The sequence below is a fragment of the Anomaloglossus baeobatrachus genome, chromosome 6, assembly GCF_048569485.1.
Source record: "Anomaloglossus baeobatrachus isolate aAnoBae1 chromosome 6, aAnoBae1.hap1, whole genome shotgun sequence".
In the NCBI taxonomy this organism is placed as follows: domain Eukaryota; kingdom Metazoa; phylum Chordata; class Amphibia; order Anura; family Aromobatidae; genus Anomaloglossus; species Anomaloglossus baeobatrachus.
The window spans coordinates 75538454-75561345 of NC_134358.1; the positions used below are offsets into that span (position 1 = coordinate 75538454).

The following is a 22892-nucleotide window of genomic DNA, read 5'->3' on the forward strand; positions in this document are numbered from 1 at the left end:
TGGGGTCTAAGGGGAAAACGTTTCTGGAACACTTTTGCATCTTCTTCTGAAGGGCTCTTCAAGACATTGCCCAGAACTAAATCCAACTATCATTGCATCAATCGATGAACAGGATGGATAGACCTCCATTCCAGCCTTTATTGCTGTACATCTGACTCATAACCCAATGAAATGCAAATGCCTTGTGTAGACACGGACACCTTAACTTCACTATATGACATCTAATTTCACTTGTAGTACAAATTGGATCAATATACGCTATTTTTCAATTCTGCCTAAACCATGTGGGCAGTGCCATGACGAGAACATGACACCAGTCCTATTCCTAGGATTATAGTGTGCGGTGACAGTGTACAGTAGCCAAACCTGTCTAGCCTACATTTCAGGTACACCACCAGCTCTATAGGTTACATTGGTTTGGCTTTCTCCAAAGTGTTCGAGAAACATTTTTTCCCCATTTCTAGATCAGAAACAGGTCTGTCCATCCCATTTTACACAATTTCACCTTTCCTTCATGGGATTACAGTTTCAGCGTTGTGGCAAGTACTATGCCGGCCTGGGAGGTCACCCAGCCACCAAGACTAATCATGACACATGGCGGATGCAATGTAACCGTCCATAAATTAGGTCAGGAAAACAACCATGCTGGGTTTGCAACTTAAAATAGTAAATGGTTGCAGTAAGAATACGGTCAGCAACCGCATATCCAGCTCCATGTAACATGAGCATCATATAAACGCCCTACAGAAAACCTGGGATCACTCCGTTGTGTGCCAACACCGAACAGCACGCTCTTCCAGAATATGTCACAATGGCAACCCACCATGAATCCCAGGACAAGGAATGTGCAGCTACAGGGGTAAGAAGTGTGTGAGAAAAAGGCCGAGACATTAGTCTCCAGCCCATCCCCCAATCAGGACAGCCAGATGTTCTCAAATGAAGGGTGGAGGACGTGACAGGCTGCACGGCCCGTTGTCAGTACCAGAGGCTGCGGCTGGACGCTGCTTGGCATGGTTTCTGGAGTAGCTATATTACATCTTAGAAACCATATCTGTGTTATCTTAATTGTACAGACCAAAAGGTAGAACAAGCGGGAACTCGGATCGCACATTAGGGTGTACATTTGAAACCCTAGCCCAAAAAAGTTTACATGTTTGAAGTGTAGAAATGCATTACAGAAAAATCACATTTTACTTATGGATTGTGTTTTGTATACCATGAACGGTGCGTGCCCCAAATCGGTTTTCACTTGTTTCAGCTGCGTCCAAATCGCTGCGTTGTACAGTACAAGCATAATGGATGGGATTTCTAGAAATCCCGTGCCCACTGTGCTTGTTTTTTTCCGCAGCGAACACTGACCTACAGTGCGACTTTACAAGCCGCAGCATGTCAATTGTTTGCTGTGGAGTTGCAAGCGTTCTCCACAGGGAGAATAGAGGAGAGATTGCAACTGCCTAAGCCCGGATAGCGGACACGAGCAGCTGCGGTCTCCTGCAGAGGAGATTCACAGCCATGCAGGTCAGGAGTCAGGACCTGCAGTGTCCAGGATGCCACGGGTCCTGATTGTGGGACGTACTCTTAGGCTATGTCCGCACTTTGCGTCGTCCTACTTGCAGTTCAAAACACACCCTCTAGCAGTAATTGATTTTGCCAAAGTTGCTTTTGACCACAAAATAGCGCTAAAAATCGCATGCGTATTTACCGCGCTTTAGCCGCATTTTTTTACATGCTTTTCCATTGTGTTTTGACAGATGCGTTTTGAACATAAAGACACTGCTAAATAAAGTTTAAACAGTCAAACACAATGAAAAAAAGGGGGAAAAAAAAAGGAACACAAATATAATTATTGAAATAATAAAGAAAATAGTTATATTTCATATTTTTTTAGCGGTTTTATACTATTTAGCGGTAAAATAGCAATAAATTTATATTTTTCATTACTTTAATTGTCGGACTATCTGTGTGTGTAAAGGGACATATTATTCCATTATTTTAATGTCAGAAAAGCATGCGCTTTGGTAGTCCAAAACGCAGTCTTTCTGCAGCTAAAAAGCAGGTAAAACGCTGGAATTTTGATGTTTGTTGCTTTTTGATACTTCTCATTGACTTCAATGTTAGCAAAACGACCTTGGACGGATCTATCCGTCATGGAGCGTGTCACATTAAGCCCCGCCTCCTGCCGCGGGCAGCACACATATCAGCTGTTTTCAACAGCTGACATGTGTGCCTGCATGTTGTGAGTGGAATCGCTTCTACTCGCAACATTTAACCCCTTAAATCTCGCTGCCAAAGTCTGGCAGCGAGATCTATATGCGCACGGCCATGATTTTTACTTACCGCCGCCCCCACCGGAAGTCACGTGCGTGATCACGTGACTTTCGGTGGTTGCCATGGTAGCACAGGGTCATGTGATGACGCCTGCAGCTATGACCTTTCACTTTCGTTTTCACCCGGCCCGGAGCCGAATGAAACAGGAAGTGACTGTATCTGCTGTTTACAGCTGTGATCAGCAGATAGATCAGAGATCAGATTGCTGATCGCTATAGCCCCCTAGGGAGACTAGTAAAAGTAAAAAAAAAAAAAGTTTTAAAAAGTAAAAAAAAACACACCTAAAAGTTCAAACCACCCCCCTTTCACCCCATTGAAAATTAAAGGGTTAAAAAATAAATAAATATACACATTTGGTATCGTCGCGTTCAGAAATGCCCAATCAAAATATAAAATCAATTAATCTGATTGGTAAACTGCGTAGTGGCAAAAAAATTTAAAACGCCAAAATTACGTTTTTTGGACGCCGCATGTTTTACGCAAAATACAATAACAGGCGATCAAAACGTAGCATCTGCGCAAAAATGGTACCATTAAAAATGTCAGCTCGAGACGCAAAAAAATAAGCCATCACTGAGCCATAGATCCCGAAAAATGAGAACGCTGTGTGTTTCGGAAAATAGCGCAAAACGTGCGCCACTTTTATTGGACAAACTTGTGAAATTTTTTTAATCCCTTAGATACAAGTAAACCTATACATGTTTGGTGTCAAGAAACTCGCACCAACCTGAGGCATCACATAGATACATCAGTTTTACCATATAGTGAACATGGTGAATAAAACATCCCAAAAACTATTGTGCGATCACACTTTTTTTTTGCATATTTCCATACTTGGAATTTTTTTGCTGTTTTCCAGTACACTATATGGTAAAGCCTATGGTTTCATTTAAAAGTACAACTCGTCACGCAAAAAACAAGCCCTCATATGGCAAGATTGACAGAAAAATAAAAAAAAAAGTTACGGCTCTCTGAAGAAAAGGAGCAAAAAACAAAAACGGAAAGTGCCCGGGGGCTGAAGGGGTTAAATGCAGTGTTTTGAAACGCAAAGTGCAGACAGGAAATCTTCCTTTTCCATAGACTATTATGGGAACTCAAAACACATGCCTTTTGGCATTAAAACGCTGCAGCTCAAAACGCTGTTGAAACGCAGGTGAAAACGCAAAGTGCGGACACAGCCTTAAAGTATGTGCACACTCTGCAGAAATTTTCTGCATAGCAGAAAAACCAATGGGTTTTTCTCACTTTTTTTTTGTTTGACTTCATAAAAAACAAAAAAAATGCAAACAATTGACATGCTGCAGATCCCCCCCCCCCCTTTCAAATTTGGTGCAGATTTTGTTGCAGAAAAAAATAAAAAAGTGTGGGCACAACATTTGAGAAATACCGGAATACCGGACCTTGATGGCTTTAGGGCAGGCATGGAGGTTTTGGTGCAGATATATATTTATTTATACACACAAAACACGCCGTAGGACTTAGCCTTAGGGTGGTGTCACACACAGCGACGACGATGTCGCTGCTACGTCACCATTTTCTGTGACGTTGCAGCGACGTCCCGTCGCTGTGTGTGACATCCAGCAACGACCTGGCCCCTGCTATGAGGTCGCCGGTCGTTGCTGAATGTCCAGCTTCATTTTTTGGTCGTCGCTCTCCCGCTGTGACGCACACATCGCTGCGTGTGACAGCGAGAGAGCGACGAAATGAAGCGAACAGGGAGCAGGAGCCAGCATCTGGCAGCTGCGGTAAGCTGTAAACCAGGGTAACATCGGGTAACCAAGGGAAGACCTTTGCCTGGTTACCCGATATTTACCTTTGTTACCAGCATCCGCCACTCTAGCTGCCAGTGCCGGCTCCCTGCACATGTAGCTGCAGTAATTAACCCGATGTGTACTGTAGCTAGGAGTGCAGGGAACCAGCGCTAAGCAGTGTGCACAGCTCCCTGCTCTCTGCACATGTAGCGACGTTATGATCGCTGCTGCGTCGCTGTGCTTGACAGCTAAGCAGCGATCATAACAGCGACTTACAAGGTCGCTGTTGCGTCACAGAAAATGGTGACGTAACAGCGACGTCGCTGTCGCTATGTGTGAACCCAGCTTTACAAGTAATGTTTGACCCAGCAATGTATTTATACTGGTCAATGATCATTCCATTCCCAAATACAGCACAAGTCATTGGCAGCACAAGAATGGAGGACTTACTGCAGATAACTATTCTTTGACATGCAGATGTGATCCCATCACCCGACAAACAAGTGTTCTGCTCATTCATCATCAGCGCATTACATAGGGAACAAGCCTTGGCCAATTATCTACTCATCTGGGCAAGCTGGTTAGGAAAGTCTGTGGACAGACTCAAAATAAATAAAAAATTTCTAGATACCACAAACAATGGCATCTTTGGAACAGGTACCATCAAGGTCTATCGTAATTTCTAACCAGTTTCTTTTTCATGTATTTTGGTGAGCTTGCTCCCCATGCCTGAAAGAAATCTCCTTTTGATTGCTTCAAACGTTTGGTCTTTATTTGCCAAAGTGATTTCAGAAATTTTGTACATAGTTGTGTTTTTGTTTTTTAGTGTGTAATTGTATTCTTTATAAATAGCTATGATATTTTCCTTTCTTTTTAAGGATTCATGATATATGGTTCTCCTACTCCCTTGTTCCTCCTCATTCCCCTTCACCCCCCTTTTTTTTTTTGCCTTCACATCCTAACTTCCCCTTTTCTTCCTCCTTCCCTATCCATCAACAATTGTTTATTACTTGTAAGAAATCATTTGACTTATTACAAATATGATGTTTTTACATGACCTTTCCCATATATGTTATATAATCCCTAATAAAAATATTTTAAAACAAAATTCTTACTTTGCTGTGATCACACTGTGGAGAAAGTATTCAGACCCCTTTAAAGTTTTCACTCTTTCATTGCAGCCATTTGGTAAAAAAAAAAAACCCAAAAAAACAGCAGTTTTGGGTATGCTCACACAGGGCTTTTTGGTAAGTTTTTGCTGCTTTTTTTTTAAGCTGCAGATTTGCCTTGGTTTTATGAAACTCCATGCTAATAAAAAGCGGCTTTTTTACAGTCCCAGCAAAGTCTGAGATTTCTGAAATCACACACACAGATTTTTTTTCCTGACAGGTCATCCTCCTGCGTTTTTGCTGCAGATTTCAAGGAATGAGCATGTTAATTCTTTGCGTTTATTCATTGATGCAAAATGGGTTGTAAGGGGAAAAAAAAAAGGGAAAAAAAAAAAAAAACCACACCAAAAATAAAGAGGACTCAAAGGAGATTTCCTGGCACAAGATCAGGTTTTGGTCAGAAAAGAAAAAGAACAAAAAAAAAAAAAATTTTTTACCAAAAAGCCCTGTGTGAACATACCCTTAGGGGTAATTTTTTTTTTTTTTTTTCCGGACACACTAAATCCGTTAATGCGGATTTCACCCCTAGTGAGAGCCAGAGACTGCAAGCGTCTCGCACTGGGCAGAGCATCGAGCGTACCCAAGCAATGCTCAGTCTAGTGGTCTGCATACTCAGAGCACCCGAACGCCAACATTTTTTTTTTTTTTTTTCGGCGGGGTGTGGGTTCTGGTAAGGTCTGCTCTGTACGAACACCAAAACTTTAAGGCTGTGTGCGCACGTTGCGTTTTGATTTCCATGCAAAGTCTATGGGAAATAGGACTTTCTTGTGCGCACAAAGCAGCGTTTTAGTTGCAGAAAATTTGTCAAAATCTCTGCGTTTAAAGAAGCAACATGTCAATTGTTTTTGACATTTTGCTATCATTAAAGTCAATGAGAACTTTCAAAACGCATCCTTAAAATCAAAATCCTAGTGTTCTACATGCTTTTTTGACAAAATAAAAGCATGCGTTTTTGACATTATATTAAGGGCATGATATGTCCCTTTTCACACACATTATAGTCAGACTATAAAAAAAATAAATAAATAAAACAATTAACATTATTTTAAACAAATATATCACATTACTCTTTTTATTAAAAGTAGCTATTGTGTGTATGATTTAAAGCAAGATATTTGTTATCAATTTTTTCAGTGTTTGAATGTTTAAACTTTATTTAGTAGTGGATTTGTATTGAAAAACACATCTGTCTTTAAGTGCTGAAAAAGCATGTAAAATGTGGTCTAAATGCGGCAAAAACGAATGCATATTTCCTGCGTTTGTGGTCAAAACCAAATTTGACAATGACAAATTCTGCCAGAGTAGGAGTTAATTTCTGCAAGGTACTGAACGAAACGAAACGTGCGCACATGGCCTAAAGCTTGGGCACGCCATATCTAGTGTTCATTCATGCGCACTGTAGGCTTCAAGGAGGAGATCCACACATGGACGGCCACTTCTCCACTCAGTTTCCACCTGGATGAAGCTGCTCTACACCCTATAGTGGAGGTGTCCCCAAAATTAGAGTTAGATTTTACAGTTGAATTATGTCCTTCTGCTCACAAGTCGAAAAAAAAATGCAGGATTACACGGGATTAAAGTGAATGCAGACAAAAGACTTGAATATAAAAAGGAAAAGTTTATTGTACACATTATTCATAAATCCTGAAATTCCAGGAACACAATCATCATCACTTCGGTACGAAGGGTACACTTTCCAACAGTCGTTGCAAAACCTTGGACGACCATTGGTTCAAGTTTAGATTTCATTAGCTTAAACACGCATGTCCCAAAACTGTACAGAGCACAAAACATAAAGCTTCCTGCACAACACAGAGCATAAGACCCTTCAGGGGAAAAAAATAAAAAAAAAAAATAAAAAATTAAGATTTCTAGCTTTGATGCATCCTTATAGGACCATGGGAAGAAGCACCAGTCCTCAGCGGAAGTCATTAGGAGCCAAGATCCCCCTTTCACATTTTATAACATTGATAACAAAAATGAGAGAGTGAATCAGTAAGGAACAGATTATGTAGGATTATTACCAAAAGTCTCTGGAGCAGTACAGCTCGGTCCAGCCATCGGCGTTACTGTTATCTGCGGATATTAAATACTGACACCCATCAGGCCTGGTTTTTATCTACCACCGAATTAACTGGTTGGTGGGAATCCATTCACGCCAGTGGCCGTGTGCGGGAGAACCGCCTCACATCTGGGGCTCTACCTTTGAATATCCGGCCTGTGTGACATCACTGCGGTATGATGACATCACACCAGACCGGATAGTCAAGAGTAGCAGCGGCCAACAGTTAAGAAGCGGTTCTCCCATTCTTGTCCATGCTGTGGCTGCTGGACTGAGACGTGCGAATAGATTAGCACCAAATCTACAAGAAAAACATTATTGCCGTTCATCCTGTAACGATTACGCACAGAAGGAAAACTGCCATAAACAAATCGTGTGGACAGTCACCCTATTGGCACCAACTGATGGCTCAGTGGAGTATACACTCACATCCATGTGTCATTTATATAAACAGTGTATATCAATAGGGGGTCTGTGTAAAGTAGTCATATACCTCCAGAATATAAATTCATTATCAAGAAAATAACCAAAAAATGAGGACAGTGTAGTGCACATAGGAAACATGTCCTCTATAACATGGTCTCAAGTGGTGTTAGGCTGTGTTCACATTTCCGTCACAACAGGTGTGTGTCAGTTGGCTCTAGCCATTACCGTATTTCATAGTAGTTATTCTGCCTCTACATTGGTATAGAACAATGGAAAAAGATAGACTATGTGAACAGAGCCTTATCTGAGGCTGGAGTCCATACCGTATGACCAGCGCAAGGATCGCATGGCCCTGCCTGGACTGGGCGCGGGCACTCCCGAACCAGGTGAGGATCGCATGGCCCTGCCTGGACTGGGCGCGGGCACTCCCGAACCAGGTGAGGATCGCATGGCCCTGCCTGGACTGGGCGCGGGCACTCCCGAACCAGGTGAGGATCGCATGGCCCTGCCTGGACTGGGCGCGGGCACTCCCGAACCAGGTGAGGATCGCATGGCCCTGCCTGGACTGGGCGCGGGCACTCCCGAACCAGGTGAGGATCGCATGGCCCTGCCTGGACTGGGCGCGGGCACTCCCGAACCAGGTGAGGATCGCATGGCCCTGCCTGGACTGGGCGCGGGCACTCCCGAACCAGGTGAGGATCGCATGGCCCTGCCTGGACTGGGCGCGGGCACTCCCGAACCAGGTGAGGATCGCATGGCCCTGCCTGGACTGGGCGCGGGCACTCCCGAACCAGGTGAGGATCGCATGGCCCTGCCTGGACTGGGCGCGGGCACTCCCGAACCAGGTGAGGATCGCATGGCCCTGCCTGGACTGGGCGCGGGCACTCCCGAACCAGGTGAGGATCGCATGGCCCTGCCTGGACTGGGCGCGGGCACTCCCGAACCAGGTGAGGATCGCATGGCCCTGCCTGGACTGGGCGCGGGCACTCCCGAACCAGGTGAGGATCGCATGGCCCTGCCTGGACTGGGCGCGGGCACTCCCGAACCAGGTGAGGATCGCATGGCCCTGCCTGGACTGGGCGCGGGCACTCCCGAACCAGGTGAGGATCGCATGGCCCTGCCTGGACTGGGCGCGGGCACTCCCGAACCAGGTGAGGATCGCATGGCCCTGCCTGGACTGGGCGCGGGCACTCCCGAACCAGGTGAGGATCGCATGGCCCTGCCTGGACTGGGCGCGGGCACTCCCGAACCAGGTGAGGATTGCATGGCCCTGCCTGGACTGGGCGCGGGCTCTCCTGACCAGAGTGTGTCCGCTGCATATAAACACATGAATCCATCACGCTCAGGTCAGGAGAGCCCATGGCTGGTCCGGACAGTGCCAAGTGAGCCTTGCGGCGGGTCATACGATAGTAACTCCAGCCTCACCATTGCATGCAGAATCAACCATGGGGGCTTATGTGACACTTTGTAGTTAAAAAAAAAAAAAAGTAGATTTGTATAGAATTTTTTTTTTTTTAATCTTTCCAGTTCACCACATGTGAGGACACTAATCACATTTCACGTCATTACAGATAATCCATATGTACCCTGACCTGGAGACATCCCTCAATACGAGGCTGGACCTGGACCATCAAATATACAAAAACAACAATTTAATAATCTATTTTTCCTATTTGGCTGCAGCACGTGTGGCTATATTCACATTAGCTCGTCATTAAATAAGTTCCCGGGCTGCGGAACTGATCAAGGAGGGGGGGGGGGGGGGGGGAAGGAAAATAAAAAATAAAATTGACCTCCAGCAACCAATGCCAACAAGCTTTGCCAGGCAAAACAATAACACCCGGGCGTGACACGAGCACGCGCCAGTGTTCCTCTCGCAAAACTGTAAACAAGAAGCAAAAGAACAATTACGTAACATCAAACGAGAACACGGGATCTCACATCCTCCCTCCCAGGATCCTAGGGGGATCAAACCGACTGTAGCAGCACAACTATGTGCATGAACATACCCTAGAGGAGAAAATAAAGATATACATAGCAGTGCTTCTGTCAACTGATCAATAATAAGGATTTAGCTCTAAAGTTTGTGACCCCTCCAGGTATCTGTAAACAGGAAAATAAAAAAACATCAAAGGGCAACAAACTCCTTAGCGCACATCTTGCGCCTTTGTAGAATTGCACAGTCTGAGGGTCAGTAAAAAAAAAAAAAAAAAAAAAAAAATCCACAATCTCATCTCCAGATTCAAGGGGGCAACAAAGTTATAAAAAAAACAAAAAAAAAACCATAGTAAATTGGGGGCAGGAACGTGCAGCTGGCGGGTACAAAAAAAAAAGCAAATCTGGACACCTGAGATGGTAAATCCTTACATCCAGCTCCGGGGAATGACGCCCTTCTGGAGGAGGTGTCATTATTGGCAGAAAACCTGCCATCAGTAGAGGACACGTAGGGTTCATCTTTCACCCCAATGTCAATAGGAGGCAGAAAAGTCATCTAGAAGAAAAAAAAAAAAGTATCAAAAAGAAGGTGAACAAACCCAGAGGTCTTCCAATAGTATAGTGGGGTCAAGCACACGTTGGGTGACCATACAAGGTACCATTAGTCTGGTGGCACTGTCCACATTTCATCTTTGACCCCCAATGTCAATGGGAGGCAGAAAAGTCCAGAGAAAAGTTGTTTTTCTTAAGTCAAAAAGATGGGTCACCCAAGACGTCTTCTCACCCTCCCTGGCAGGGTGGTAGTATATATAGAGTGGCCACACAAGATACTGTTAATTCTGTGTCCAAAGCACCGACGTGAGTGAAAGATGTAGATGAGTGACGTGAGGTCAGATCAGTGCATAGGACAAGGACGTACAGCATGGCCAGTACACCACCATGGTTTGTAGGGTAGATGTCCTTATGGTGCCCACGCCCAGTACAGTCATGGTTATAGGGTAATGTCCTCATGGTGACCATACAAAGTACAGTTATAGCATGGATATCCGCACGGTGCCCAAACCCAGGAGTTATAGGGCAGGGCACACGTCATCATGGTGCTCAACCACCATGGTTATAGGGCAGATGTCCTCAAGGTGCTCAGGCCAGGTACATTCCTAGGGCAGATGTCCTCATGGTGCATTTATAGAACGGATGTCCACATGATGCCCAGGCCAGATAGTTATAGGGCAGATGTCCTCATGGTGCCCACACATTGTACAGTTATAGAACAGATGTCCTCATGGTGCCCAGGCCAGATAGTTATAGGGCAGAATTCCTCCTGGTGCCCAGGCTGGTACAGTTCTAGGGCAGATGTCCTCATGGTGCCCTCACATGGTAGGTGTAGGGCAGTTGTCCTCATGGTGGCCACACATGGTAGGTGTAGGGCAGATGTCCTCATGGTGCCCTCACATGGTAGGTGTAGGGCAGATGTCCTCATGGTGCCCTCACATGGTAGGTGTAGGGCAGTTGTCCTCATGGTGCCCTCACATGGTAGGTGTAGGGCAGGTACAGTTGTAGGGCAGATGTCATCATCATGGTAGTTGTAGGGCATAAGTCCTCATGGTGCCCACACATGGTAGTTGTAGGGCAGATGTCCTCATGGTGCCCAGGACAGGTAGTTGTAGGGCAGGTGTCCTCATGGTGCACTCACATGGTAGTTATAGGGCACTGTCCTCATGGCACGGGTCGTCAGCAGGTAACCCCACGGTCAGGGCCAGTCTCACTGCACCAGCCTCTCGGGGGCCTCGGTGGTCTTGCAGGGGGCCGTGCCGGCGCCGTCCCCGGTCAGCTGCAGCCTCCTCACCGCCTCTTTGATGAGGTTCCCGGAGAGCAGCAGCTCCTGCAGCAGCTGGTGCGGGTCTCCGTCCTCGTCTCCCTCGTGCTTCCTGCAGCTCCCCCGCACCCAGCCCCGGCCGCACAGCTGCTTGCTGCCCCCCTGGCAGTGCCGGGCGCCCCCCGAGTGCTGCTGCTGCTGCTGGCGGCCGGCCCCTCTGGGGGTGCACACCCGGTACGGCGTGCTCCTGCCCCGCACACAGGAGCACATGGCGGCCGGAGGCCGGCTCTTGGCTGGCGGCTTCAGAGCCATGCTGCAGGAGGTCGGAGCGCGGTGGGCATTGAGCTGCAGGGCTTCACCGATGCGGGCGACCAGGGAGTCCACCTCCTTGGAGTCCACGGTGACCGACTGCTCCAGCAGCAGGAAGCTCTCCTTGCGGCACGGCATGGTGGAGAGAAGCGCGCAGTCACCTCCGCCCGGCTCCTACCGGCCCGGCTGGGTTTGTAAACAATGGCTGACGTAGATCTTTGCTCGGAGCGTACCACTTTCAGTCCAAGGGGAGGCGACAGCTTTTATAAAACCATGCACGAATCGCAGCTGCAGGCTGTTCTCTCTATCCGCTGATACAATGAGCCGTGTTCTGATCCGGGAATCGCTGACGGTGTCTTATATCGGTCATCTTTCAATCCTTACAAGGAGCAAATGGACGAGACCATCGCGGGTTCCCCCTCTTTGTCTTTTACAGCTTTTAGCTCCGCCTTTATTTTTCATTTTTTTTAAGCTGCTCGTACGTTAGTGACGTCACCATGTTTTGGTAAATGTGTCAGTTACAGAGGAAGGGGCGTGGCCTGCAGTTTGATTCACACAAAGCGTCAGTCACAACACGGCGGGGGGCGTGGCGTGTGCGCGTGTGACCCGCCTGCCTCCCGGGGACAGGACACTACCGCGGGGCCGGCGCGGCGGGCGGACTCACGGGCGGCCTCCATGTTGGCTTTGTTTGTGTGAGAAAGCAGAAAACGTTATAGAAACCCACCCAAAACTACCCGAGGGTGAGGCAGAAGCCGAGGGGCGGCAAAACGCGAAAACAGGAGTCGCATTAAAAACCCTGAAATGTCGGGATTTCAGCCACCGCTGCGCCAAATGCAGAGACAACTGTTCTGTGACTGCAAATGGGGGTTTTACAGGCTTGTTCACATGAATGGAGGGGGGAAAACACACATTAGGGCCGTGTTCACACATGCAAAAAAAAGCTTTTTTTCCTGCACCAAAATACCCTACAGACGTCCATTCTAATTTTTGCTGCGCGTTTTATGAATTTTCTCCCTTTTTTTGCAGATTTTTGTCGCAGAATTTTAATGTCGGGTTGTTTCGGACATAAATACATAAACCGCATAAAAAAATGCAAATAAAGCCGAGCGTAGTGAACGCTGTTTTTTTTCTGCCAAGAGATGCAGTTTTAGTGCAGAAAAATCCACTGTAAATTCTCGTGCACGTGTCTTAAAGGGGTTTTCCAGGTATGACACAAAAGTCTGCAATCACTTTTTGTGTCTGCAAACTTGTGAATTCTTCAAAACGTACATAGCACTCACTGTCAGGATTCTCCGCTGCCGGGAGCAGTTATACAACATAACTATTCTCAGCCACATTCCAACTAGACGTGTGTGGCCTCCCTCAGTTCACATGCATTGAGCAAGCCCACTCACGTCTAGTTGGAAGGTGGCCGGGATTAGGCATGTTGCTTAACTGCGTTCAAATGACCGCTAGCTCATGGGACCGTAGAATCCTGACAGTGAGTGCTATGTGCGAAGTGAAGATTCACAAGTCACAAAGAGTGACTTCAGACTTTTGTGCCAATCCTGGACAACCCCTTTAGGCCCTGTGCGCACACTGCGTTTTTTGCCGCGTGTTTGCCACGGCTTTTGCTGCAGGAAAGCTGATGTTTTTGTTCATAAAGTTCCTGCAGTCCTTACCCCAGCAAAATCTATGAGAAATTCAAAATGCTGTGCGCACACGGCATTTTTTCCCTACAGGTTTTGCTGCAGAATTTCTGCAGCAAAAAGAAGCAGCATCACATCTTTTCCGCAGGTACCTGCGGTTTTGCCATTGATAATGGTGAAAGGCAACCTGTCAGCAGAAATTTTGCACTAAACCTAAAAGTTTCCCCTTCTGCAGCTCCTGGGCTGCATTCTAGAAAGGTTCCTGTTATTATTGTGCCCCCTTTTAGACCAAAATAAATACTTTATAAAGTGGTACCTTTTTGTATACAATTCTTGTTAATCGTACACGGGGGCTCTCTGTTGTCCGTTTTTCTGCCTCCTGCCGCTTTACGCCGTCCCCCATCGCTCAATTTCATACCTCAGGACGCCGCCCAGTGCTCCCGAGGTCTCGCGCATGCGCCGTGCCACTCTAGCGGGACTGTGCACTGAGCACAGTGTGACCGCTGGTGACATGTTGCGCAGGCATGAGATTATGGGCGGCGCTGTGATTGTCATCAGCAAGTACCCGCCCATAATCTCGTGCCCGCGCTTTTCACTCTGCCTCCACCGTTCTGCTGCTCCGCTCCTATCTATTTCCTGCTCTAGGGCAAGATGGGAAAGAGGTGACATGGGGTCATCTGGCCAGCGCTTGCGCAGAACGGTGGAGGCAGAGGGGAAAGCGCGGGCACGAGATTATGGGCGTGCACTTGCTGATGACAATCACAGCGCTGCCCATAATCTCACGCCTGCGCAACACGTCACCAGCGGTCACACTGTGCACAGTGCACAGTCCCGCTAGAATGGCACGGCGCATGCGCGAGACCTCGGGCGCACTGGGCGGCGTCCTGAGGTATGAAATTGAGCGATGGGGGACGGCGTAAAGCAGCAGGAGGCAGAATAACGGACACCAGAGAGCCCGCCCCCGTGTACGATTAACAAGATTTACATACAAAAAGGTACCACTTTATAAAGTATTTATTTTGGTCTAAAAGGAGGCACAAAAACAACAGGAACCTTGCTAGAATGCAGCCCAGGAGCTGCAGAAGGGGAAACTTTTAGGTTTAATGCAAAATTTCTGCTGAGAGGATCCCTTTAAAAACCAGAGGGACAAAACCGCTGAAAATCCACACCAAAACCATAGCAAAACCGCAACAAGCCGCGGTAAAACCGCATGCGGATTTTGGGCATGTTTTTTGCCGCAGGTGCGGAATTCTGCCAGAGGGTGCGTATTTTGCGTAAGAAACTCATCTACCGAGTGCGCACAGACCCTTAAGTGGAATTTTCTGCAGGAAAAAAGGCAGCAGAAAAAACCTCATGGAAATATGGCCTTAACAGTAAAAAAAAAATGTATAGCACTAGCATTATACATGGATGGCATTCTGAGTGATGTCCATTTTTTTTCATAAATCCATTGATTTGAGTCAAGTAGGGCTGCCCAACATACGGCCTAAAGAAGGATGTTGTGCAGCCCACGGAGAACCAGGAGGATATGGTCCTCATCTTGCTATATTCAACTGTATTCACGTCTAACAGACATGAATGCAGTTGAGCACTCTGTCTCTGGGACAGGCAGAGCAGTACTCGTCAGCCCCCGCCCCGACTTGCAGCAGCTTGATGATGTGATCTCTCTGTGACTTCATCACACTGCTGCTGTGGCCAGTGCTGCAGCACAGAGGTGACAATGATGGAGCCGGAAACAGTAAGCAATCCATGGAGGAGCCAAAGATTAAATGTCCTATTCTAGGAGTAGAGTGGTTGATATTACTATGAGGGCACCTTATGGGGTAACAGGAATGAGGGGTAATTATGAAGGAAGCACAATATGCATAGGAGCAGGGTGTGGGGGTTTATTAAACAAAGGGGCAGTGTAGAGGATATGGAGAAGGGAAGTGTAGGGGGGGAACATTACAAAGAGGGAAGTGTTTGGGGGAATATTAGGGAGAGGAGCTATGTAGGGAGAACATTATGGAAAGGGATAGTGTGGAATGATATGGTTAAAGGCAGAGTGGGCAGAACATTATGGAGAGGGCAAGACATTATGAAGAGGGGCAATGTGGACAGGACATTATAGAGTAGGACAGTATGGGCGGAACCTTATGGAGAGCGGAACAGTGGGGGTAGTCTTGTCTAGAGGCATAGTGTGGGGAGAATCTTGTGGAGAGAGGCAATGTGGGGGAACATTATAAACAGGGGCAGTGTGGGGGGACATTATAGAGAGGGGTATTGTGTGGGCTGATATTATGGAGAGGTGCAGTGGGGGTGAATATTATAGAGAAGCACAATGTGGAGTGGGGATATTATGGAAAGAGCCAGTGTGTGGGGAGACATGGAAAGGTGCGGTGTCGGGAGATATTATGAAGAAGGGAAGTATGGGGACATTTTATTAAGAGGGGCAGAGTTGGGGAAATATTGCTGAAAGAGGCAGCGTGGGGGGAGAAATTATGGAGAGGAGCAGTGTGTGGGGGTGACATTAATATGGAGAGGTTCAGTGTGGGGGGACATTATGGAGAGATTCAGTGTGGGGGGATATTATAGAGACATTTAGTGTGGGGAATATTGTAGAGAGGGGAAGTGTGGCAAGAATATTGTGGAACAGGGCAGTGTGGGGGAAATGATGTGGAAAGGGGCAGTGTGGGAGGATATTATTGAGAGGTTTAGTTTGCCAAGATATATTGAATTGGTTTGGGGGGACATCATGGAGTGTTTCAGTGTGGGGGGATGACATTATAGAGAAGTTCAGTGTGGGGGTATATTATAGAGTAGGTCAGTGTTGGGGGGGATATTTTGTGCACGTAGCACAGTGAAGGCCAATTATTTATTCAGGGGTACATCATGGGAGATATTTTTATTTATGGAGTAGTATAATAATATTTTCATTTTTAAGGGCACCATGTCAGGAAGTGATGCAGAAGGCTTGAGAAGAGGGAAGTCTGGAAAGATGAATTCTGCGCATGAAATCTCATCCTGGCATCTGTACTATGGAAATAGGGTTGGAGACAAAAGAAATGGGAACTACTTCAGTCAGAGAAGATGTCATCTATAAGGTACCTGAATGTAAACGTTTATTTGTGACTCTTCATGCATCTTACCAGTAATGTAGTTTCAGCGTGATCCACAGTCTGGAGATAGCTGGTAACAACAACTCCCAGTGTCTCCTTGCCATTGTTTAGGACATACTCAGAGTTTCAGGTTCACATGATACATGTGTATATGGGGCTGACAGGAAATGGCAATTGATCACTATATGACCAACAGCTTGGTGACTTATTCTTGTACTGATGGTAGTTCTAGTGCTGCATTCATATACTGATGGTGGTTCTGGTGCTGCATTCATGTACTGATGGTGGCTCTGGTGCTACATTCATGTACAGACAGTAGTTCTGATCATGTAGCAATCGATAATGTGCTTCATGTTAAAACTGAAAAATCCTCAAAACTTAGTTTTGAGATTATGAGGAGGATTTGGTTGAATTCCTGCTTCAAAGTGGAGTGGTTCTTTAACATTTATGTGAAAAGAAGACATCTGAGTGAGGCTTGAGACTTTGCTGAACACCATCATAGATGGGGAATTAATCTTCTGCCATCCCAGATGTCTGTAAAAAAATCCTCTTGTTAACACATGTAAATATCAGCCCATTATGCATAGTCGCATATGAATTACCATGTCCAAAGTCCAAGTCTGATATAGGGTATCCAGTGGAGAATGTTGTATGCTGCCATATTTGCATACAGAGCTAATGTTAATCTGTGAGGCTATTAACATAGGCATATAGAACATGCGCATATGTTAATTACAAAGCAGGCACTACTTTCATTAAGTTTGCATTCGTTTAAACTCCATAGAGATATAAAGGCATCAGAGATTTGACAGCCACTCCATTGGCCAGAAATGTGCACTCTCAACACTGCGCCTCTGATTTTTGTGAGATTTGTGGATGACTTTTGGTATCACACTTTTTTTATTTCTATGCTACTGTAGCATGTCCCACATCACTGTGCTAAGCTTAAAATATAAACCACAGTACGAGAATGCATAGTATATCAGTTTTCTACCAAGCTATATGCTTTTAAAGAGGATTTGTCACTTGCCATAAAGATGTTGTTTTTTCTACTTGGTGTAAATGCCACTGTTCTCCTGAATAAGGCAATGTTTTTCTTTTGTCCCTGCACCTCTCCAATCCTGAGATATGGCTCCTTCTTCCCTGGATGCAAATCCAGTTTTGTTAGCCAAGTGGGCGTTATCTGCAGCTCTTTTCTGTAGACAGCTTCTTCAGATTGTCGCCCCCTTAGCTAACAAGACTACAGTAGATTTACATACGGGGAAGAAGGAGTCATATCTCAGTGACTGAAAGGAGCAGGGACAAAAGAAAAATATCGTCGGATTCAGGAGAACAGCGCGATTTACATCAGGTTAAAAATAATATATGTTTATGGCAATTCCAAGGATCTCTTTAATACATGCATAAAACAGAACCTGCCCAGTAATGTTTTCTTGGAAAATTGATCCCAGAGACGGACATTTAAGTGATTTATTAGTAACAAGCTGTAAACTCCTCAGCACTCACTGGATGGTGAGTACGGAGGGTCTGTACGCAGCAGGTGACTAACATCAATCTTCTCCATGGTTTGAGATTACATTCTGGCTATTATTCAGCATGAGGCAGTTTCATCAGAACCTCAGTGTCAGTTATTTTTCACAAGGAATGTCCTGGAAATAAAAATCACATTGCTTCGAAGACGAGCTGTCAGCTGTCCTGACATGTCCGTTTTAGTAAATAACTGGATCCTCCATAAAATAACAATTTTTGAGAACCTTTCATTATAACTTTGAGCTCTAGCGTTCCTCAGTTATTCCTCTTGGAAATGTATAAATAAATTGACAGTTGGGTGTTATCATTCCTCTAGTCAAAGGGTGTGTCCCTACATTGATTAAGGCTTTGTGCAAATGTCGTTGGCGGGGGCGCAGGCCACGACCAGTGGGGAGCTACTCGGGACACTCGGATCCGGGATCGTGGCTGTGGCTCGAGTGGCAGCTGGATCCGGGGCACGTGCAGCAGTCCGTCGCCCACAACGTAATAAAGGGGGTATTTACAGGGGAAAAGTTTGTCAGTGACGCCACCCGTGAGTTACGGTGATAGTTTGGTGACACCGCCGCTGCCTTGGTATGGGGGCACCCGGGCCTGATAGAGCGGGGCAGCAGGATGGTTTCCCCTCCACGGGTAGGGGAGGTGTTGTCCCAGGGCCCAGGTGTAGGTGGAGTGCAGCGCTGGGGCGCCGTCTGCAGGCTGGACCGGATGACACCGGTGTACTCACCGTTGTTGAATAAACCACACAAAATCCAAGTAGTAAACCAAGTGCCGGATACCGGTAGCCTCCGAAGGGGTGTGCTCGGGTCCCGCACACCGGTTGATAGGACAGGGGCCCTTCCTCCTGCACTTCAGTGTTTTGTCTTGTGTGTTGACTAGTCAAACGGGAAAAGTCCGCTCCCGGTGTCTTTGCTGTGGGAGCAGTTGCCCGCGAGAACTGACCCTTGGGATTTTTGCAGGCACTTGCAGATGCCCTATCCCCTGCGTTGGGCTTCCGTCTTGCACTATCTGGGCTTACTGGTGGGACAAGACATGGAATCTTGTCCCCTGCTGGCTAATTGACAAGGGGCTTGAAGCTGTCCTCGCCCTAGGGTCCAGGCACCACGACTGTGCACAGCCTCCGGACCGGATTCCCGCTGTCGACACCGGCGGGCTACAACCCTGCCCCGGTCCACTTAAGGTGTCCCACGACTGGATCTCTGTCACCTGTGGCCCTGCTCTGCCGTGCCACCTAGTCAGCTCAGGTAGTCCGGTAGTCCGGGAGCTACAACCCCCGACTACCACTTCACTCCCCTCCCTTCCATTGTCCAGACTAATCTGTTGTGTTCCCTCCCCTGACACCTCAGAACCCCTAGGTGGGCATCACCATCTGCCTTGCCTCGCCCACTGGTGTGTCCCTATTGTCCTTGGGGGGGTGACTAGGCTTTGTGGCTGGTGTATGTACCTGTGTGGGATGTGATGTGTTGGTAGGCAAGGAGGAGAGAGTCCTGCATCTTTAGGATGGATGCAGTCTCCTGTGACAACCTGGTTTTGCCAGGGCGTCACACAAACAATGTCTTCTTCAGGCAGATTCCACCAAGATTCTGCTTGAAGAATGATACAAGTAAAATATATCTTTGTACCGTGTTAGCCAGTAGAGATAAAAAAAAAATTGTTTAAAAGAACAGAGAGTCCTCAGTGGTTGATACCTTTTAATGGCTAACTGAAAAGATGGTAATAATTGCAAGCTTTCGAGACTACTCAGGTCTCTTCATCAGGCATTTTTTATCTCTACTGGCTAACACGGTACAAAGATATATTTTACTTGTATCAAAATGGAGGATACCAGAATGTACCGCATCTTTATGGAACTAAAGACACTTCTGAAGAAACGCGCACAACTGGACAGCGACATATTTTTCTTATCCAAATATTACCATGCCTGATGAAGAGACCTGAGTAGTCTCGAAAGCTTGCAATTATTACCATCTTTTCAGTTAGCCATTAAAAGGTATCAACCACTGAGGACTCTCTGTTCTTTTAAACAATTTTTTTTTGCTTGAAGAATGAACATATGTACTGTGTCACGGTGCCAAGGAATGGCAAGTGTCCGGCAGTTGACCCACTGGGCCGTACACCGGACTTCCCTGAAGGAGCTAACATCGAGCTAACTACTATAGAGGGGTTGTCAGGTTCAGAATCAGGAGTCCTAAATACATGGCAGACAGGATCAGTGGGGTCGGCTCAGACGGACTAAAGAGTCTCTGAAGTCCGGTACAGATGTGCTTGGACGTGGCAGCACGAAGGTGGCGACTCAGATGTGGTAGCACAGAGGTGGTGCCTCAGACATGGTAGCACGTAAGTGGTGACTTAGACGTGGTAGCACAGAGATGGTAACTCAGAAGTGACAGCACGGAGGAGGTGTTAGCAGTAGCAGGCTCTGTAAAGAAACACAGATTAGCAAGTTTAGGTAACTGATACTAGGACACGAGTATGTGGGACTAGACACAGCAACAGGTACGGGACCTGATAGGGGAGATGCCTGAGCAATGTTGCCTAAGGAGAGAATGCCTTAAATACTTACAGAGAGATTGCTGACCTCATAGGTCACTTCCGGGTAATAGGATGCCAGCCTTTTAAGAAAAGGGGCATGGCTGCGCACGCACCCTTCGGACACTCAAAGAAGGCCTGCGTGTGGCCTGGAAGCAGGAAGATGCTGCAGCAGGCCCCAGGGGAGGAATGGGATGCCTGGGACTGCCGGACTGGTATGGGGAACTGCGCCCTTGCTGAGGCATGGGAGCGTAGATTTGCGGGGGTGCCACGTCAGGACCTGGCGCTACATACTGCAATGTCAAATCAATTTGCTGTGCACATGTTGTGTGATTTGTAACTTCTTTTAACCATTTGTGCCGCCCCCATGCCAGCAGCCGGGCTGCTCGGATCCAGATCCGCAGTGTGGCTCGAGGGATTCTACCGGACCCGGGGGTCGCGTGGACACTTCAAATAAAAGGGGACGTATTTGTACAGGATTTGCCGTAAACTGTTTGTGACGCCACCCACGGTGTGTGGTGAAGTATGGCACCACCGCTGCTGTTGTGGGGTTCCCGGGGGCGATGGGATGGCAACTGGATGTTAACCCCTCTGTGGGTAGGGATGGATTCCCCAGGGCCCAGTGTCTCTATACCGGGGATGGTGATTGAAGGGTGTATCTGGTCCCACACCCGGGCTCATGATCCGTATCACTTTCCTCTGCACTCAGTATGTGGTGTGTTGGACTTCCCGGTGTGAAACACGGGAGTCCGCCCCCGGTCCTTTTTGTTGGGAGCCTTGCCCGCTGACGCTGACCCTTGGGATCTACCGGGCCCTGGCAGATGCCCTATCCCTCTCGGTGGGTGGTTGTCTGCTTTTGGGACTTTGGTTGGGACTGGACCTATAATCCTGCCCTCAATTGGTTAATTAGCTAGGCCGTTGGTTCCGGTCCTGGCTTCAGGGTCCAAGTTCCCCCTCTGTGCACGGTTTCCGGGTCGGTTCTCCGGTGTCGGTAACGGCGGGCTCCAACCCTATCCCGGTCCACCTCGGATCTCCAGCAGCCATCTTCCCATCTCCTGTTAGATACGGACCACCATCTGCCACCTAGCCAGCACGCCGGGGCTCCAACCCCGATGACTTTCCACTCTGGCTTGCACTTGAACTTCCATTCCTCTCAACTACTCCGCTCCCCTTTACTTGAACTACAACTTCAAACTCTCAACTCTTAACTCCGCTCAACTGACTCTTTTCCCGCCCCGGGTTCTCTAAACCCCTAGGTGGGCGTTTCTCATCCGCCTGGTCCGGCCCACTGGTGTTTCTGTCCTACCCTAAGGGGGGGTGGCTATGGTTTCAGGTCGGCTGTATGTAACCCTGTGTGGATAGGTGTTGTGTGGGGGCCTCTCTGTGTGACTACCTGGTTTTGCCAGGGCATCACATTCCCCCTTGGTTTAATACAGACCGTCCGCGGGCTGTCCGACCACCAACGTTTATTAGACAAGAACTGTAAAGTAGAAAAAGGGGTAACATATAAACAAATGAACATTTCTTCCCATTATGGGAGGCACCTATCTTGAACTGTTACAAACATCGGAACGGACCACCTTCTCATTGCACCCTCCCAAGACAACCTGTTCCCTGGTGCCACCACTAAGCACTGATGCACACCCCTTTGCCCAAGTCCAGGAACAGGTCCGGGTGATGCCCACACGGGCCGGGTAAAAAGTTCCTTACCCGGCAGTCCTTGTCACGGACCTCAAGTCCGGGGACCCCTGGCCTGGAGGTTAGTCACTGGTTGCAGTGGTGACTGGGCCTCGTACTACTCTACCGCAGGCCCTTCCTCCAATCTGCCTCTCCAGAGACTGTGGCGAGCAACAAGAAGGTAGTCAGTTAAAACATTTAAATACTGCTGCCGATGTAGCCTCCTTCTGCAGCTTTCCCACAAGACCACCGCTTGGGCAACATGGATCCACAATGCCACCTTCACTCATGGTGCTGCACTGTCCCGGGACTCCTTCTTCCTGCTGCGGTGCGGGTACAGCTGCTCCTCCAGATCTGGCTCCATCCTCCACCAGGGGCTCCAACCCCTGATGGCATCTTCCCTTGGAACAAGCAGGGGTGAGAAGACGTTCAACAAGAACGGAGCTCCAACTGTCAACTTTGGTAACTGTCCTGCTACCCTCCACCTGCAGTGTAGATGGCCTCCTCCTGGAACATGAAGACATTCAACAAGGTTAGCGGGTTCTTTAAACAGTCAACTTGTAACTTGTAAAGGTAGACTTAAGGGTTCCGCTACCACTGCTGCATTGGGCCGTACAGCTCACTCAGCACTCGGGGA

At 47.4% G+C, this 22892-nt stretch overlaps 1 protein-coding gene across 1 annotated transcript; it reads right to left on the reverse strand.

The window, feature by feature from the left end:
• Positions 1 to 6846: 6846 nt before the first annotated feature.
• Positions 6847 to 12000, reverse strand: LOC142317075 (GSK-3-binding protein-like). Its single transcript, XM_075353049.1, has one exon. The coding sequence runs from the start codon at positions 11932 to 11934 to the stop codon at positions 11434 to 11436; it is 501 nt and encodes a 166-aa protein (XP_075209164.1). The 5' UTR covers positions 11935 to 12000; the 3' UTR covers positions 6847 to 11433.
• Between the last annotated feature and the right edge of the window lie 10892 nt (positions 12001 to 22892).

Coding starts and splice junctions, on each gene's coding strand:
- LOC142317075 (XM_075353049.1), bottom strand. CDS start 11,934: ATGCCGTGCCGCAAGGAGAGCTTCCTGCTGCTGGAGCAGTCGGTCACC.